A 13,002-nucleotide genomic window follows, 5' to 3' on the forward strand; every position below is an offset into this window, starting at 1 on the left:
CCCTTCTCCTCCTCCTCATACATCTCACTCTCCACATCCCCAGAAGACCACGGGTTGGGCAGGGGGAGTGAAGGGGATGGATACGGAGGTGTTTTGAAAGAGAGGGAAAAGAGACATTTTGCTCTTCCTCACGTTTAGCTATCGATGAGGCCCACGAGGGACCGTCTGATATTGATTGTGCCTTCTTTTCTTTGGGGCTGTGGTGCTTGTTATGGGCTGCACGTACAGGGGGCTTTGTTGTGTGTGTGTGCATTCATACGTGAACGTATATAGATATTATTTACACATATATGTAAAACTTTGCATGTGTGTGTTATGCTTGTTTTTTGTCTCTGCAGTAATTTCAGAGGGCAAAGTAATTAGATGCTTGATTGGGGGGGGGAGTGTGAACTTGTCTGCCCCGTGTCGTGTGCATGCATGTATGTTGTGTACACCCACACCCACACCCACACACAAACACAACACAACACAACACAACACACAAGCCATGCACTGGACATTCGGGTGCAAGCCAATGTCAAGATGAAATCCAAACAGAACAAAATGTGGTGAACTTAATGTCAAGTGAAGCCAGAGCCCTCCCTCCTAAATGACCTAAAGAAATCTGATATGATTAACTTTCACTGCAAATAGACCCGATGACTTCTCATAAAGGATGAATCATTAACACGACACGTGGTCGTTGAGCTGATATTACATTCAGCTCACAAACACACACACACATATATGCATATATACATCTCACACATACACATCGATTTCCCCACAAGAGGAGAAAACCATGATGTCATCTTTTTTATGTCCTCTGTATTACAGTGTTCGTTTCCAGCAGCCAAAGTTAACCAACTAATGCCACCTTGAGGCCAATTGGCACAACTGCATCAGTTAAATGATTATATGGGATATGTTCATTATAAAAATGACTGTGCCACCACATGTCAGGAGATTATAGAGGCAAAATATACAGAACAATAAGCAGACGCCTCGTGCACTTGGAGAAAACAGGGTTCAGATTTGCATCCTTTTGTCACAGGGCAACACAACATGTTTGACACAATGATTGCAGAGGTTGTTAAGTAAACATATTTCAACTTATTTGCGAAATTAGAAATAAGATGACGTTTAGAGTTTAGATTCAGAAACATTAATCATTCATAAACTATCAGAATTTAAAGTAAGATTTTAATTTTTCTTATTCAACAATACGTTGCAATAAAGGTTATTTCTGGTGCGTGTTTTTTTGATTTTAGTGAGTGTTGATCATCAAATCTCTTGATTCTCAGGTCATATGGTCATCTCTCTCTCTCTCTACACACACACACACGCAAACACACACACACACACACACACACACACACACACACACACACACACACACACACACACACACACACACACACACACACACACACACACACACACACACACACACACACACACACACACACTTCCTACTCCCATGCTACTTTCTCACCTCTTTGGTGACGTTGTCTTGGACCAGACTGTAGAGGGGCACCACCCGGCTGACTTCCAGCAGCACGGGGATGGGGGAGGGCTGCTCCCCACTCCTGTTGTTCCCACCGCGGCCCCTCCCCGACACTCCTCCCATCACGGCCTGGTGATGGCACAGGTGGCAGCCACTTGGACAGCTTCCCTTCTCCTCACAGCGGATCTCCACGCCACTCACCATGTCGTCAGACAACAGCTGGCTCTTCTGCAGCGCAGACAGGTAGCTGATGAATGGTACCGACTTCAGCTCTCGACGCCCACCGCCTCCAACGCCTTGGTCTGTTGCCTCTGGGGGGGGTAGGCAGGAGAGGATGGAAGGGTATGTGGGTACAGGTAGGAGGAGATGCAGATGGAGATAAAAAAAAGTCAACAACAACAATAAATCACAGTCATTTCAGGAAGATGGAAGGAAGCATGTAGTCTCGCGACAGTTATTTCTTTCACTTAAATACATTACTACAATTTATGAGTCTTCATTTGGCCCAGCAAAGAACAGTTACAGCCCCTCGGTTGTATAGAGGTTCTGCATCTGGATTTATTTTACTCGCTGCCAAGGAAAAGGAGAAAAAACAACAACTAATCCCTTACTGTCAACAGCTTTCATGGACAAAGGATGAATGGGAGGGGGGTGGGTGGGTGGGTGAAGAGGGAGGGGTGTCATTGGCTTCTTCTCCTGAGTGTCAATTATCACTGTTTGATGTTCTCACTGGAGTTTTTTTGGGGGAAGATTCTTTCTTTTCTTTCTCATCGTTTCCTCTTTCTGTGAGAAAACGACACAGAATGAAGGAAGGAACAGGAGAGAGGACCACTTCACTGCCGAGTGATTGACTCGGACGACACATTAGGTGATGTGTCAAAATAGGAAAGTTCTGTCGTACTTTTTATTATGGCAGATGTGTTTTTGCATCTATTTTTGTATATGGTGCATATATCTGAAAGGTGAGAGATGCTTTCTAGTGATGAAAGTGTTTAAAAGTTGGAATTAATGACTAATGATGCAGCGTTGAGACATTATGCATCATCAGAATGTGGATAAATCCCAATATATTTTAAAGTATGTATATATAACCCTTAAATTGTGGATTAAAACACTGATTATGGTTTATGCTTTTATGTAGGTTCTCACTATTGAGAAACATACTGGACCATGTTTACTCCACACACACACACACACACACGGTATGTACACATGTATAGAATAACAAGGGAAACCCCAGAAGGAAAGGCCATTGACATTTTTAAGTTGGGTTAATTGGGACCAATTAAGGTTGATATTTCAAATGACTTATTTCCTGTTCAAAGTTTTAATGACGGTGAAATGAAACACCCTTCATTCTCTGCGGTGAGACGGACAACACCATAGTGCACGAGCTATAAAATACTGCGTGTTTGTGTGAGGGACAGACACAAAAACAAGAGTGTCTAAATGTGCAGTTTCCCTCTGAGTCAACAACATCAACAACGTTAAATAAGTTAAACCCGGGACAGGAAAAACATTGTGTAAACTCTCAGTCTTTCATTGTTCTAACACACGCACATGCCAACACACGAGGTTTCCCGGCAAACATTTAACAGATTTTGAAAAAGAATCAATTTGAAAAAACAAAATCAAGGGCTATTCCCTACCCAATATTTGCAGGGGGAAGGACATCTTTTCATCTTACAAATGTTTGTAAATTTAAAGCATATTTTAAATACAAATGTTCAGTCTACACTGATTAAAACATGTGGTGAATGAAAACAATGAAAAAAGTAAAAGTAAAACTTCTTTTCACTTTTTGTTTTCCGAACAATATGTGACCCACGATTAAAAATACATAATGCACATGAAAATAGGTGCATAGATTTTACAGTGGATAGTATTCAATTGCCAGACTATTATTAAATGTAACCTGCACCTCAGGTCACTGGAACTAGCAAATTCCCAGAAGAAAAAAACCCAAGCAAGGACATGACCCGTGGCACCATTTCCTCAATAGTTGCCATGAATCTGTTGTTTGTGTGTTCGGGGGAACGAGTCTGTACATCCTTATTTATATATACATATATACGTATGTGTGTGTCTTTGTGGCTGTGTTTGTCCCTGTGTGCGTCTGTAAGACACCAGCAAGCGGTCGAAGGGGTGGGTGGTAACTTAATGTGCAACAGTATGTAAACAGGCGCAAGGGGTGGCCCGAGAGCACAATTACACGCACTTCTTGAGGCAACACAGACACAGCAAAGAGCTGTCGTCACCCGGCTCTCACAATAAAGCCCTGTAGGTCAGGTTGGCTGTGGCGAGCCGGTCTAATTCACGCTTTAGTCCATTTCACCCCCGATTACAGCTGTTAACATCCATGGTAACAATTAGAGTTTTGGCACTCTAATATAGAAGGGGGAACAACAATGCAATGAATGTAATGTGGCTGTCGGGGCATTTCCTCCTTCACAGTCTTGTTTTTTTTTTCTATTTTTTTAAAACTGTTTTGGTTTTTTTTTACAACTTCAGTGTTTTTATTGAAAATGGTGTTTTTGAGACTGGTATGTTAAACTGGCTGTGGCGTGTAATTTCCTCTTAGGATCACTGACATACTTTTGTGTTTTTGTTTATTGGTGTATGAGCGATGCACTGTTCTGCTCAGATCTGACCGGCGGTGACACCCTTCACGAGGGGACATTAAAACCTCAACCGCATGTATTTTTGGTCGGTGAAAGGAGTGGTCGGTCACTTTGCCTCTTTATAAACTGTGACGGCTCTTTGCTGTGTGGAATGAATGTGATGTTTATGCTAACACTTGCCTGTCAAGCACACACAGGCATGAGATGAATGGAGTGAATTTCCCTGCCATTGATCTTGCACTGCCTTTGTTAATTAAAACGTCTTTGTAGACTGGTTGCAGTATAATTACTCATCAGGGACACGTCCGCCTCTAGCCGGGGTTATGTTGCCCCGGCAACAACAACAAAGGTGTCAGATATCTTCCGTAGCGATTTTATACAGATGTTAGATATGGTTGTTGTTGTTGCTTTTGCTTTATTAAAACAGCAGCAAGTGCTATATGTAGCATACTCATGATTTCACCAGGCCCTTGTTATATCTAGATCAGGCTCTTAATTAATAATACTATATTTAACAATGATACTGATATAGTAAGAGGGTCATATGCTATTAAAATGTGTGGCCTATCTGAGTGTAAGAGTTAAAATTACAACTGAATCTAATTACATCTGAGTTGTGGAAAATAATATAAACATTGCCTAGCAACAGTCACTTAACAGGATAAAATATAATTGTAAAACTATGATAAAAGGCTCAGAAAATATTAATCTAAATGCATATTACTACTTTATCTACACATATTTGTCAATGCTGTTTCTTAGATAGTCCCACAATCCCCAAGATGAAATTCACTCTGTGGAAAGAAGTTGCATGAACATCATATAAAACACTCAGCCTATCCTGACATCTAGTGGCCAATCTCTGTACGTACAGGCTTCTCAACATCTGGATGTTTTAAATGGAGTTTTAGGATAAAGCAGGTATTTCAGGTACTATCTGTGAGAGTACTTTTTTGAGTTGTAGGAGTGTTTACTTGCCCTCTGAATTTAAGTGATTCATAGTTGATTCTTTACAGGATAGAAATAAATTGCAACAAGTAAAAACAAGTGCAGCATCTGTAGATCCCTGGAAACAGCATCAGGCCCGTGTCTGGTGCTTTCTCAAGATCTGGATGTTTTCAAGTGCAGTTACAGGTTTGTTTACTTGCTCTCTCAAGTTAAGAAATCTTGTTTGATTTTTTTGCAGGATAGACAGAGATATTCAACATCTTCCTGCTGAATATAACCACAGTATTTTATTTTTCAGGATAACCATTGGCGGTGGATCATGATGGTGGAATATGGATCATGTTGGCATCTGACTGTGGTGGATGATCCTGATCGTGGTGTCAGCTGATCATGGGCTGTGATTACAAGTCTGCCTGACAGACATACAATATGCCTACTCCTCAATCATTTGTCATTGCTGCTCCCTTTTATCTATATCAGACATTTTCCTATTTACAAATACTTTACACATTGACACACTTTTCCATTATGTTACAAATAGTTTCTTCTTGTAAACACTATTATTTTGTTGATGTGTTCAGTTACAGGCGGCATCTATTGTACTTCTGAACATCCTGGGAGAGGGATCCCTCTCATGGGGTAGTTTTACTCTTGTTGAGGGTTAAGAACAGAGGATGTCGCACCTTGTTAAACCCTATGAGACAATCTGTGATTTGTGAATATGGGCTACACAAATAAAATGTGATTGATTGACTGAACTTACAGGATATTTAATTAGTGTAAAATAATATAATGATAGTTTTAATATGAGAAATAGATAATAATAAATGAATGAAACAGCAACAATAATAATAATAATAACATCAATAATAACAATAACAATAAGTTATTATTATTATTATTTGTATTATTATTATTATGTGCTGCTCGTGTTTTCAGTCAAACCCTGTGAACTGCATCAGGACCACGTGCGCGTTCACCAGCCTGCACGTCAGCCAATCAGAGCAGCCGGTGCTCGATCTCGGGTCTGTGCGTAATTACGTCAGATGCGTGAGCGTGACGTGGAGCAGACTGCAGCAGCGGCGGCAGCAGCTGCACTGACACAACACGCCCATGACCACAGCCTGTGTCCCGCAGGAACTCTGAGGAAGAGAAGGTAACGACTCAAACTGAGAGGAGCACAGTGACAAGTTGTGTGTTTTATTCGTGTAACGCACGTCCATGGACTGCAGCCCCGCCACATTGTAGATACAACTGTCGCGTTGTGTTAGAGCTTGGAGGACAGCGTCACGTTCTCTGTACACAGGCCTCCGCTTCGCTCAAACTACTGAAGTGTCATCACAGTTGGTTTTTCCAGGTGACCACACCTGGGCCGTCGTCATGCGTTGAGCAACGTGCGAGCGTTGTGGTTGTAGCTAGTTAGCTTCGTTAGCTTGTTTTATCGCGCCAGTAGCGTTGTGTGGGACGCGGTCGTGTTGTTCTGCACAGTAACAACACAGTGTCACAGCAAACAGCAGAGACTCGTCTACTAGCTTCCTCGTCATTCTCGTTATTGTCATGGTTTCTACCTTTGGTAGCGATTTAGCAATGAGGGTTAGCTTAGCTTAGTGTAACATGCTCTGTTGACAGTTGTTGTCAATAAGTCATTTTCATGTTGTGTATGTCCACAGCTACTTTCCAACACAGAAGGGCTAGCTTGCAATGCTAGTCTTAGCTGGACATAAACTTATTAACTGTGCCCAGAAGATGATAACTGGGGTGGAAGTAGCTCAAATTAACTGATGAAAATGGAGGTTATGAAAAGTTAAATGAGTGATGAACCAGTTGTGGGATATGATAAAAAAACAGAACCACGTTGTCATTATATACAACAACTATCCCTCAAAACACAAAACTGCCATTAATCATTTCATGAATGTAGCTTCAAGCATGGAAGTAAAAAAAACGAAATGAAAATGTTAATGATGTAAATTAATAATGGAGGTGATGAGAAAGCATGTTGACATTTTGTTTTAAACTGTATTGCTCCGATGACGAACTGGGCTGTGTCCCCATACATCATTCACAACACCCAACTCGCATTCATCATTTACAACATACAACCTTTGTGAATTCTGGCCACAGTGGCAGTGAATGCATCTTATGAGCATCAGACTTCCTTGGATAATTTCAATATATTCAAGATTTTACATTGTTACAAAATACTGCTGCATCCAGTTAAATACACAGACGTGCTGCATAACACATTTAACTGGACTCTCACATTGTTATTTTCTGCCGTATATTTTATTAAAAGTAGAATTTCACACAAAATGGTGTATCATTTCAAAATATGATTCTTGTGTTGTGTTTTCTCATTTAAGGACAGAACCATAATGGAATCGCCGTCTGCCCCGTTGGACCCAGATCTAATTAGGGAGGTTCTGGAGTGTCCCATCTGCCTGGAGACATACAACCATGAACAAATGAGGCCCAAACTCCTGCAGTGTGGACACACAGTGTGCCGGCAGTGTCTCGAGAAGCTGTTGGCTAACACCATCAATGGTGTTCGCTGCCCCTTCTGTAGCAAGGTCTCCCGTATGAGCAGCATTTCCCAGCTGGCTGATAATCTCACGGTGCTTAAGATCCTTGATTGCACTTTGTCATGCAGTGCTGCAGCTGCCGCCCTCATGTGCAAGTCCTGCTGCAGCCGTCTACCACGTCAGTACTGCCACGAGTGCACCATTGTCCTCTGTGAGCTCTGTAAAGGAGAGGGCCACCTGCATCAAGGTCATCTAGTGCAACCGATAAGGGTGGCTGCTGAACAGCGCCGTACAGAACTGGGTGGCAAGTTGAATGCTCTGCGGGATGTTATGGGTGAAATTCAGAAGAAAAAGACAGCCATTGAAACCATTTCCAAGTCCTTGAGACTTAAATACCGCGCAGTGCAGCAGGACTACACTACAGCTGAGCTACGTCTTCAAGAGGAACTGAGCAGGTCTCGGAGGACATTCACAACTTCATTGACAGAAGTGGAGAAACTCAATGGGCATGTCCTGGAGGAGCAGACGTATCTTCTCAACATCGCAGAAGTAAAGGTGGTGTCACGCTGTGATTATCTGACAATACGGGTGAGGCAGAGTGATATCGCTCTGTTAAAGGACGATGGTGGGGGGAGTGATGATGAGGAACTGGATCTGAGGAGCAGCTTGCCCACCATGTTTCAGCTGCAGGAGCCGGAGCTGGTCCGAGCAGAGCACACCAAGGCGTTAGAAGTGGGCCAGATAACCACAAACACTTACACTGTCAACACAGACGATGAGGAGAGTGGGTTGGAGATTGCACTTGAAGGGGATCTAGAGGGACTAGGTGGGGCAGCTGGGGCTACCAGTGGTGCAATGGGAGCTCCTGTGGATCTGTACAGAGACATCAATATTGTTGGAGCTATAGAGGAGGCGGTTTGCGGTTCACCAGGCAGCTTTAAGTCAAAGTCCATGGATGCAGGTGGGGGATCACCTGGAGGAGCCGGGGCAAGTGCAGGGCCCGCAGTCTGCCAGTTTGTGAAGAAGATGGGCTGCAAGGGAACGCTGCCTGGTATGTTCAATTTACCCGTCGGTATCTGCGTAACACCACAAGGTGAGGTGCTGGTGGCCGATCGTGGCAACTTCCGTATCCAGATATTTAATCGCAAAGGTTTCCAGCGTGAAATCCGCCGCAATGCCAGTAGCATCGATAACTTTGTCCTGAGCTTCCTTGGTGCCGACTTGCCTAACCTCATCCCCTTATCCATTGCTGTGACCGCTCAAGGTCTGATTGGGATCACTGACAACTACGATAACTCAGTTAAAGTCTACACTATGGATGGACACTGTGTGGCCTGCCACAAGAACCAGCTGATTAAACCTTGGGGCATTGCTGCCATGCCATCTGGCCAGTTTGTGGTGTCAGATGTGGAAGGTGGCAAGCTGTGGTGTCTGGCAGTGGACCGCAATGTGGGCGTGGTCAGCTACAACCGATTATGCTCTGCCGTGCGGCCAAAGTTTGTGACATGTGACGCAGCTGGGAAAGTCTATTTCACGCAGGGCCTGGCACTGAACTTTGAAAAACGCCACAATGAGCCCCATCTGGAGGGGGGCTTCTCAATTGGGTCAGTGGGTTCTGACGGCCAGCTGGGCAAGCAGCTCAGCCATTTCTTCGCTGAGACAGAGGACTTCCGCTGCATCACTGGCATGTGTGTGGATGCCAATGGGGATTTGCTGGTAACAGACAGTGGCAGGAAAGAAATCCTCCAGTTTCCCAAAGAGGGTGGATTCAAAATTCTCATCCCGGACGGGCTGACCTGCCCTGTGGGAGTGGCCACCACCCAGAAAGGACAGCTGCTGGTGCTGGACTGCTGGGACCACTGTGTCAAAGTCTACTCATACATTCAGAGGAGGCACTCTTCCATTTCTTAGAGGAACAATCCAGTCGAACTGCCCCTGAGCACGATTGGTTTAGTAGGTATGTGTTGGAAAAGGAAAAGTTGGAAACACACTATTATCTGTCACTTTAGTTTGGCTGCGGTACAAACAATTCTTGCTGCAGCTTTCATTGGGTTATTACTGTAAATGAATGTTTCAGTCGGTTTCGTTCGGTTTAAAGAAAACTGGTTTTAATTGAATACCTCAAATTGAAAATCAGCTACTTAAACTGCCCCTACCCGGTTATGTGAATGGAATACAACACTAAAAACAGACCTTGCAATATTTTTATGTGGAAGAATACTGGCACAAGTTGTCTCATTAAAATAAGCGAAACGAGCCATTGATGTCAAAGCTAATGCAGACGCAAAGTACAGATAATGTTTTTCCCCTTTCTTATTGGCTGCTATATCCACCAATTCAGCCCGACACTGTGATGCACGGCTTTGACTGATTTGGCTCAGCTTTACAAACAGAAAAGGAGCCGAGGAAGAGCTGTAAATGAACATGTATTTACATATGAAATAAAGCATACCGAGGCTCTTGGCCTGTGAAGCACTTTATTATCGACACGTCACTGTTTCCCAGTGTTTGGTTTTTAGTAGCACAGACTCACATTGATGTTGCTGAATGCGGCTGGCAGCTTTAAAGTTGACTGTGCAGTTAGCTCATGGCAAAACAGTAACCGAGTAGCAGGGTCCATCGCATTGCATTCATTAACGTTCAGGGAGCATTAAGTGTAGAATATTAAGTTGCCCACAGGAACATGTGTTGAACTATAAAATAACATGTCCTGTGGAGGGAAGCTGGGTAATATTAGGCAATATTAAAATGTCATTTACAGGAGTCCTGAGGGTTCTATAACCATCATCTGGTAAATTAGTCTCTTTTTTTAAAAAGCTTCTTTGAGGTCTGCTGACTCAATGCAATCTGAAGAAGGGACACCTATGTTTAGTTTGTACATTGGATTATTATAATCTTTTCTAGTACTTATTTATACCATCTTGTTGTGTGTTAGAAACATCGTCAACACACCCACTCGCTCACCTTGAATTCTCCGGATGATTCCCTGCTGTGTTCTCACATTCTCCAGAGTTTTAGGAGGGTGGCAGGAGAAACTCCAGAGAATGACAGAAGCAACTGACTTGGACATCTGTGCCCTCACACTCAGCCCCTCCAGATAATTTCCAATTATCTAGATCATTTCCAATTATCTGGAGTTCAGTGCATGTCTAAAATCAACTCAAGAGGCAAGCTGAAGTATCATTTGCAGATCAAATTCTACTTCTGTCGTACATCTCACCTCAATTTCTGTATCCACTTCACATTTAAGTTAGTATTAAGCAGTTTCAGTGTCTAGATGGTTCGCTTCTAGTGTCATTAATAACAGTAACACAGTTCTTTGGTCCCAGACGACACTGGTAACTTGCGAGGCCGTTAAATATGCAAGACAGCGTCCCTTGGCTCTGTTTGTCCTTTTCCGCATGGTCTCCGCTTCATTATACAGTTGTCCTCACATTACTTACATTGCTATGCCACTACAACTAGCACTAAATAACTCTAAGACCCAGACCACATTAAGCATAAGGGTACACGCAGACACCACAACTTGAAAAAACGTTTACAAACTTTGTTCAAACACGATGTTGCTTCCAGAGAAGTCGCTCCATGCCGTTATTGTTTCCTCACGTGTGGACAGTGGTCACACAGTGCAGGGACTGGCAGGAGTGTTCAGAATAACACTACTACGGTCATCACAAACCAAAACAAGGCTTTGTAACACCGGGATTCCGGTTCTGTGTTGCTGTGTCTTCCTCAGGTTTCGACACCAGACAACTGCAACCTGAGTTCTCAAGTGTGATATGTTCAAAACAACAGCCATATACAGTGTTTAGCTAGTTAGTGCTGGTGTTACTTAAAAATGGTCTCTATGAGAATGTGTGTAGTGTATTCTTTGACCATTTTCAGTCCAAAAAAAGCATGAGGAAGATGATGCTTTCAGGTAAAATAATAAAAGTCACCTTTAATCTAACAATATTAGTGGCCTAAATATGGGGAATCAAGTTAATCATTGAAACCCATGTAATAATATTGTATGCAACATATTCTCTGTCCAGAAAGTCCAATAGTGAATATACGCCTGCTCTAAGGCACCTTGTATCTTCCAGTCCACATTTGCTCATCAGAGCATAATGGATACCGACTCAGTTTCAGCCTTAAAAAATAAATGATTTCACTAAGCTGACCTTAACACTGCACCTGGAGCCCTATTCCACAGTAGAATACAAATATAGATATCTGAGAGTCAAACATTAAATATAGTGTTTTTAATGTTTTAACATTAAGAGATTAAGATAAAAAGAAAGACCAGAATTTGAGTATTAGGTGAAGTCTGACATCCTTGTGCTTTCATGTTTTTCTAAATCATTGTTAGGCCATGTTATATCTTGGCACTAAATAGATCATGATGGAGTCTGGGATGCACGGCGTCCTTGCCCTCAAGATATTGTTTTTCCAGTGCTTACACTTTATTCATGTGGTCAATAGAAGTAGTCGCTACTAGAGAATATTCAGACTTGCGCTGACAGAAAAATGCAGAAATTACAAAAAAAATAATAATCAAGTGTCCTTGTGTCTATGTGCTCAACAACAGAGTCTGCATCTGAATATGTTTTATTCTATGTCATTTGACCGCTGTTATTTCATTGCACACTGTTTTGCCCATGAACCAAACCCCCCTGTGTCTTTCAGGTGTTCTGTCCTTCGGAGGCTGTGAATTTTTATAATGTGTTGAACACATCACGGTTGTGTCTGTGTAGTCAAATTAATGTTTGTATTGTTGAATATCTGAGTGCAATAAACATTTATGAAACTAGTAAAATATCAGTTGCATGTTTATGTTCACTTAGAATTCTGACTAATTTCGATGGAGGTCGTGCATTCAAAGTCTTACTATGATATAAGTAATGTGTAGAAGTATTATCAGCAAAACTAAGAATGATACAGTAATATGTCAGCTATGTAATGATGCAGTTGGTAGAGATGGAACTAACTACCTCCCTCAAGGAGGTTATGTTTGTTGGTAGGTTTGTTTGTAAGCAAGATTACGCAAAATTAACTAAGCGGATTTCCAGTTAACTTGGTGAAAGGATGTGGAATGTGTCAGGGAAGAACCCATTACATTTTTGTGCAGATCTGGATCAACCTTTTCACAATTTTCCCAGGGAGTAATTCATGGATCTTGAAAAAGACAAAAACAATCTGTGTGAGAAATTTGGTGCAGGATGTAAATTCAAGGGGACTGTTGGGGCTTGGCGTAAGGTGGGTGTCATTCTAGTTTTATCTACTTCACTTACTTTTGGTCGGGTTTAGTTTTGGAAGTGCATCGTATATGTTTAAAACTTTAATGTTTACAGCTGTCAGATATTGAAAAATTTAACGTTTATCAAAAAAATAGGCAAAAATCTAATGGTTCTTAAATATCAGCAGCTAAAAGTTATATAGCACT

General features: G+C 42.2%; 2 protein-coding genes across 3 annotated transcripts in view; one reads left to right on the forward strand and one right to left on the reverse strand.

The window, feature by feature from the left end:
• LOC118125850 (astrotactin-2) overlaps nucleotides 1–13,002 on the reverse strand; it is a 248,262-nt gene that overhangs the window by 44,014 nt on the left and 191,246 nt on the right. For both annotated transcript variants that reach the window (XM_035184886.1, XM_035184885.1), the window contains exon 17: nucleotides 1,475–1,797. In XM_035184886.1, coding sequence (XP_035040777.1) covers nucleotides 1,475–1,797 — 323 coding nt within the window. The remainder of the gene's footprint in view (nucleotides 1–1,474; nucleotides 1,798–13,002) is intronic.
• Nucleotides 6,111–10,055, forward strand: trim32 (tripartite motif containing 32). The gene is made up of 2 exons (XM_035184887.2): nucleotides 6,111–6,211; nucleotides 7,419–10,055. The coding sequence occupies exon 2, from the start codon at nucleotides 7,431–7,433 to the stop codon at nucleotides 9,486–9,488; it is 2,058 nt and encodes a 685-aa protein (XP_035040778.2). The 5' UTR covers nucleotides 6,111–6,211; nucleotides 7,419–7,430; the 3' UTR covers nucleotides 9,489–10,055.

This window comes from Hippoglossus stenolepis, chromosome 18, assembly GCF_022539355.2.
Source record: "Hippoglossus stenolepis isolate QCI-W04-F060 chromosome 18, HSTE1.2, whole genome shotgun sequence".
NCBI classification, from domain to species: domain Eukaryota; kingdom Metazoa; phylum Chordata; class Actinopteri; order Pleuronectiformes; family Pleuronectidae; genus Hippoglossus; species Hippoglossus stenolepis.